Below are 6,958 nucleotides of genomic sequence, written 5' to 3' on the forward strand. Positions count from 1 at the left end.
ATCCCCTATTTTTTTCTTTTATGAAGTACTTTTGAAGAATTAATGAATGGAGAAGGATGATGGAAGAAAAAAATCACTATTTTATAGCAAACATAGTAATCAATAAGTGATTCAGGCAAGAGTGCTCTGTTGATGTAAAATCAGTAAGTGCAAGATTGTTGGGGGAACAGACTGTCTTCAAAAGGGTGACCAGTGGAATGCTTCATTGCAAAGGGAAGAGATACCTTGACAATGGAGAATACCTTAAATAAACAATGAGATTTAAACAACTGAACATCATGAGACCAGGAGTGCACTGATGTCAATGTACCTCTGGTTCATTCCCTCCACATACATCACTGAAGCAGCATTCCTGCCCACAGTTCTTAACCTGAATTGAATAGGAGAAAACAATCCAACAACCCCCCAAATGAGCACTTGTAAGAAGTGCAGGTCCTTATAGACCAGAAAGGCTTGGGGCAATGTTTGTTGTTTAAAGGAAACTAGAAAGATGTGACATCTAATGTCACCTGTGATCCTAGATTACATCTTAGATGGTGGAAACAGCTATGAAGGGTGTGGATTGGCTCACTTGGGGAAAATTGAAAATGGATTATATGTTAGATTTTATCCGTAATAAAATTTCCTAAGTGTAATAATTGTGCTCTATAAGAAAAAATCTTTGTTCATAGAATATCCAGTGAATTATTTACAACTAAATTGACATGATTCTTGCTGTTAACGTCCAGATGGTTCATATATGAATCATGTAAAATGTATTTTAATGATATTTATTATTGTATAATTAATAAAAATATATGCACAATATTTCAAAGGTAGCATATTAAGTATATTACATGTTCTTGCATCATACATTCATGCATACACATGTTCCTGTGCATGCATAAAACAAGTCTGGCAATGTTGAGTGGTGAATCCAGATGGAGGGTATCTTTTTTTTTTTTTTTCCCCCGGGGCCGAGGACCGAACTCAGGGCCTTGTGCATGCTAGGCAAGCACTCTGCCACTGAGCTAAATCCCCAACACCTGGAGGGCATCTTTGTTGTATAATTTTGAAACATTTCTAAAGGCTTGAAAAATTTCAACCTAAAAGGTTGGGAAAAAACTTTGGAATTAAGGAGGAGACAATGAACAACATTTTAAGCTGTGAGATTCAGGTTCATGAGAAAATATCATTTTATTGCTGTCTGAGTAAAGCAAAGTTAAATGATGCAGACTCTTAAAATTAGTATTCACCAACAAATTTGAAGTGAGATTAACTGAGATAGTCCAGAATTAAGTATTTTTAGAGTGTAGAAAAATAGCTGTTGAACATCTTATTCTTTTTCTTCTTTTGTGTTCACAATATTAACTCTCTCTTCATGGGCATCCCTAGCCCACAGGATTGTTTTAAAAATGAACGAGATTACGTATGTGAAAATACTTTTGTAAGCTGTCAAAATAATGTCTCTAAGCCTCTTTGTGTTTAGTATGTAACTGGTGCTGAATTATAATATCCTAAGTTGCATTTTATCCCTATATGGAATGCACATGCATAGGAGAAGCTTAATTAGTGGCTTTATTAAGAATCAGTCCATACATATGTGATTTAGAAAAATAAAGCTGCCTTCATTTAGATGAGATTAAATATAGTTTTCCCCATCGCTTTTCTAGAATAGGGTCTAAACACATATAAAAAATACCCTTTTTAGTAACAAAACAAAACTTCACTGACTTTTTATGCTCATTTAACCAGTTGCGTTTATGGAAACTCTTTCCCTAAAGGCCAGAAAAATAGCAAATGAGTACTTTAACATAAGTCAATAGAACATTAAATAGAGAAAAGCTTGGAGTTGCTTGCTGTGCTATTATCATCTGATAATTTCCTCTTAGGCTTTTCAGTATATGTGTGTTCAGAACTTTATTGTTACACTAAATATGAACTGGAGTCAATGTATGTGGAATACTTGGCATGGATAAGGAGAGTGAACATTTTGTCCTTTCCAGGAAGGCAGACTGGAGTATCTATAAAATGGTGATGATATGATCCTGATGGGAAGAAAACCAGATAGAAAGCATTAGGGGGGCAACCAACATAATCCATCATCTGGAAGCGACTTATTTTCAGCTGAACTTGACAGAATTCTTCAGCTGGTATAGGCAATTTGGGGTGTGGCCTGTGGTGGGCACTATTTTCATTGGTAATAGCTGTGGGGACCCTAGACCAATCAGACTAACACTAGGTTGCTGTCCTTGTCGTTTGGCATAGAGGAGATTATCTTCATTAAAAAAAAAAAATATATATATATATATTTAAATATATTAAGTATTTTTAGAGAGTAGAAAAGTAGCTGTTGGACATCTTATTCTTTTTTTTTTTCTTTTGTTTTCACAATATTAACTCTCCTCTTGTGTACCCCTACCCCACAGGATTGTTGTAAGAATGAAGGAGATAATGTATCTGAAAATACTTTTGTTAAGCTGTAAAAATAACATCTCTAAGCTTCGTTAGGATGTAACTGGCGCTGAATTATAATACCCAAAGTTTTATTTTATCTCTATATGGAAGGTACATGTGTTGGACAAGGGTAATTTATATATATAATTTATATAAATATATATGCTTTTTGTACCAAGGATTGAACCCAGTGACACTTAACCCCTAAGCCACATCCCCAGCCCCTTTTTTAAATTTTGAGACAGGGTCTCACTAAGTTCCTCAGGGCCTCACTAAGTTTGTTGAGGTTGGCCTTGAACTTGTGAACCTCCTGCCTCAGTCTCCTCAGTGGCTGGGATAACAGGTGTGCGAAACAATGCCCAGTTGATAATTTGATTCTGATACATATATATACATTGTGAAATATTCACCAAAAATCAAACTAATTAGCGTATTCATTACCTCACATGAATACATTCATTAAAAAGTCCCTAAACTTTCATACCATACAGAACAGGGTAAGTGTTTTAGTTTACACTGATCGAACTCTGACCATAGAAGTATAAATAATAATTGGTGTCATCATACATAGTAGCACAATGCCTTTGAACTTGTCATGTATTTAGAGATATTTAGAAAGCCAATGACTACTAATGAATGTTTTCCTTCAAACATTAGATCTGGCTCATCAACAATTCCAGCGTAACTAGGAATAAAAAATGTATTTGGATGTCTTTTATTTACATGAAGCAATGAACTACTTATCCGAACAACATAATTCACTTTCAGAAGCTAAAACCATTTAAGAGTCATACCTTATCCTTCACTTTGCTATATATTCATAACTACCAGCTTACTTAGACGTTTCTAAGTCCTATGAGATGTCAAAAGAACATCTGAAAAAAGATTTTTAAGACCCTTAAATAAATAGGAGTCTAGAAAAACTGACATGAAAAATAAACTCATTTTAAGCTCCTTCTTTTTAGAAACATTAGATATGTTGTACTTTAAAAAAATAACTCATCTTAACTAATTTGTGCCTATGTTAGAAACTCCTCTAAAGTTACTTTTCAAATAGTCTAACAGGAGAGTTTTTCTACAGAAGTAATTCAGATTGCTTCTGTAGAAAGTGTCAACGGGGCTTGGAATAAAGCTCAGTGGTAGACAGCTTGCCTAGCATGCACAAGGCCTTGGAGTTTAACCCCCAACACTGAGGGAGGATAGGGATGGAAGGGAGAAGGAGGGAAGGGAAAAAGAAAAAAAGGAAGGAAAAGGGGAGGGGATAGAAAGAAATGAGTCACTAAAACAAAGGGGCATGTGGTACAAATATAAATATATGGCATTAAAGCTCTTACAAAAAGGTTTACTAAGCTTTAGAATTTTAGTTATATCAACTGGATGATGTTTTGACTGTACAGAATAAGTAGCGCTTAATAAGTGCCATGGAAGCCTGGCGGAAACCAGAGGGGTGGGCGGCAAGCTGGTTCCAGTGGGACAGGCTTGAACCTGTGCTGCTTGGGGTGTGGGTGGGGCATAGCAGAGGGGGTGGGGCTGAGGCTGCCCCCCCCCCAGGGCAGTGAGGGCACAAAGCTCGTGGGTGGGTCATAGCACAGGGGGAGGGGCCAGTTTCCCTGGCTCCTCACCCACTCCTGGCATTCTGTTCCTAGTGATCAGCTTGGTTGCAAGGTGCAGGTTTGGGCTCCTACCCAAAGTCTAGTGTCTGCAGCCTATTCTCGTGGCTGGGCAAGATGTAGTTGCCAAAGTAGTTTTGGTGCAATGGAGGGGCCAAGGGCCGCCCCTCAGTCTTACTGGGACCTGGGTCTGGAAAAAATATTCAAGGTTGTGCCAACACTGCCTGAAGATGGAAGACCAGGCCCTAATCCTGATACCTTTCATCGGGAGCTGGTAATATGTGCAGCTATTGGATTTTTTATTGTTCTCTTGTTTTTGTGGAGAAGTGTTCAGTCTGTTAGAAGCAGGCTTTATGTGAAGAGAGAAAAAAAGCTTGCTCTAAAACTTTCTGAACTAATTGAAGAAAAATGTAAACTACTTGATAAAGTTAGCCTTCTTCAAAAAGAGCATGAAGGCTTACAGTTATCTTTAATGGATGCCAATTCTGAGAAGTCATCAAAAGAAGTGCAACATTTGGAGACCATATATGAAATGGTGAATAGGTCCAAATCGAAACTTGAGGATAAAATTCTCTTTCTAGAAAAGGAGCTAAAAGAAGAGAAATCTAAACATTCTGAACAGGATGAACTGATGGCAGATATATCAAAAAGGATAAAGTCCCTAGAAGAGGAATCAAAATCCCTCATATCACAAGTAGATGAAGCTAAAACAACCTTAAGACGATTTCAAATGAATGAAGAAGGACTAAAGGTAGCAATAAAAGAGGCCTTGAATGAGAATTCCGAACTGCAAGAAAGCCTGAAACATCTTTTACAAGAAGCTGAAGTATGGAAGGGAAAAGTGAGTGACCTTAATAAACAGAAAATAACATTTGAAAACTCTAAAGTACAGGCAGAACAAGTTCTACGTGATAAAGAAAATCACATTAAGTATCTGACCGAACGCTTGCTGAAGATGAAAGATCAGGCTCCTGTGCTTGGAGAAGACCTAACAGATGATGGTAACTTGGAGCTGGAGATGAAGAGTGAATCAGAAATTGGTGCTCACTCAGGTAATCAGCTAAAAGGAGCTTCAAAGGAACTGGTTTATGCTGCTGAGTTAAATGCCTCTTTAAAAACCTTAGGAGGAGAAATAAATCAAATTTATACTTTCTTATCTGAAGTTGATGAAACAAAAGAAGATCTTACAGAACGTATTAAAAATCTCCAGACTGAACAAGAATCTTTGCGGTCAGAAAATACACAGTTTGAAAATGAGAATCAGAAGCTTCAGCAGAAACTTAAAGTAATGACAGAACAGTACCAAGAAAATGCAGTGAAACTCCACAGGAAATTAATAGTAGAGGAAAAGTGCCGGTTAGAGGAAGAGGAGAGACTTTGCAAAGTCGATAAAAGGATCAGCCTTACAGCTAAACAGCTGGAGATCTATAGAAAGCAAGCCAAAGATCTGGAGGAAGAATTGGATATAACCGTTGATTATTATCAGAGGCAGAGTTTTTCTTATGAGAAAAAAGCACATGATAATGCGCTGGCAGCTTGGAGTGCTGAGAAAAACCTCAAGTACTTAAAGTTAGTGAATGCTCATAACAGACAATATTTTTGATCTCTTTAACTGCTTTTAGTTAAGCAATTATATTTTTGCTCCAACTGAACCTTAATTAGATTTCTGAGGATTATATTGTATAAATAAAGATGATTTAAATATGAATCTTATGAGTAATTATTTCCATTTTATTTTATAGTATAACTTTTAATTTGATTAATCCACTATTACTTAAACAACAATGGGAGTCTTATATACACAATCTTGCAGTTGGGGATATTTTAAACTCCAAAGACTGTGCCTTTATGCCAAGAAATATATTTACTATGATTGTAGCAAATGTGAAAATACCTTTATGCTTTTATGAAATATTTTAATTGTTTTAAAGTCTTGTTTGTCATCAGTGATAATAATAAAATCAGTTTTTCCATTATAAAAAGAATAATTAGAGCATATTAAGAATAAATAAGAAAACATGACTGAACATGTCATTTAACAGATTTTTTTTAAAAATTCAGTTTTCAGAAAATTTTTAAGAATTGGAAACCACAATTTAAGCTCACTCTATCTCCATTTTCCCTTATATCTTATTTATTTTATGCCCATTTTCATAAAATTAAGATTTGCATTCTGCTGTGTTTCACTGATATGGGGCATGACCTAGTCTTTGTTTTGCTTTCAGGGAGACTTTAGCTATACATACAATGTTTTAATTTTTAAAAAGTTTTTAAAACGTTACTTGAAAAAAAACTTCAAAGCGTTTCAGTAAGTTTTGAGGTATGAACTGATAAAATGAAAACAGAGGTGAGAAGGAATTAAGTACAGTTCAGCAGAACCAGGTATAATATCCATGCACATGAATCCATAAGTAAGAGAAAAAAGAAACTTTAAAAAAAAAAAGCAAAAGGACTAAAGAAAGATTAGGATTAGGGAGATATATAGGAATAGCTGGAGGAAAAAGCATGAAGTGGGCAGAAAAGGAGAAAGAAAAGGCCTAGCAACTGGTAAACTGATTCATCCCTCACTGGTGGTTCAACTGTATAAATAAAACAGTGGCAGGTTAGTGGGAAAGTACTTAGCAACTCTGTTTACACAGACAACAGAAAGTGCCACTAGAGTGGCAAATTGAACCCAGCAAGGTCAATTAACCCTTTCACCTTAGTGTTTTATATTAGTTGTCTTACTTATTGTGCCTCTGTTGATCTACACTGCTATGTGTTAGGACCAAATGCAATTATAAATTATTGTTACATGTATTGATGAATTCTGCCAATTCCACAAAGCACATCCATTTTATTTAGTGTTCTGAATACCTTCTTTTCTACTCTCATCTGGTTTTAATTAAGAAACACTTTCAAAGGAAGAGAAG

General features: G+C 35.8%; 1 protein-coding gene across 1 annotated transcript; it reads left to right on the top strand.

Moving 5' to 3' along the window:
- Positions 1-2,277: 2,277 nt before the first annotated feature.
- On the top strand, positions 2,278-6,495 carry LOC306642410 (cTAGE family member 6-like). Its single transcript, XM_079108181.1, has one exon. The coding sequence runs from the start codon at positions 4,192-4,194 to the stop codon at positions 5,647-5,649; it is 1,458 nt and encodes a 485-aa protein (XP_078964307.1). The 5' UTR covers positions 2,278-4,191; the 3' UTR covers positions 5,650-6,495.
- Positions 6,496-6,958: the final 463 nt, after the last annotated feature.

Source organism: Sciurus vulgaris, assembly GCF_902686455.1.
Source record: "Sciurus vulgaris genome assembly, chromosome: 12".
Lineage (NCBI taxonomy): Eukaryota > Metazoa > Chordata > Mammalia > Rodentia > Sciuridae > Sciurus > Sciurus vulgaris.

Bases quoted from the DNA above. Each gene is read 5' to 3' on its own strand.
- LOC306642410 (XM_079108181.1), top strand. From the start codon at position 4,192: ATGGAGGGGCCAAGGGCCGCCCCTCAGTCTTACTGGGACCTGGGTCTG.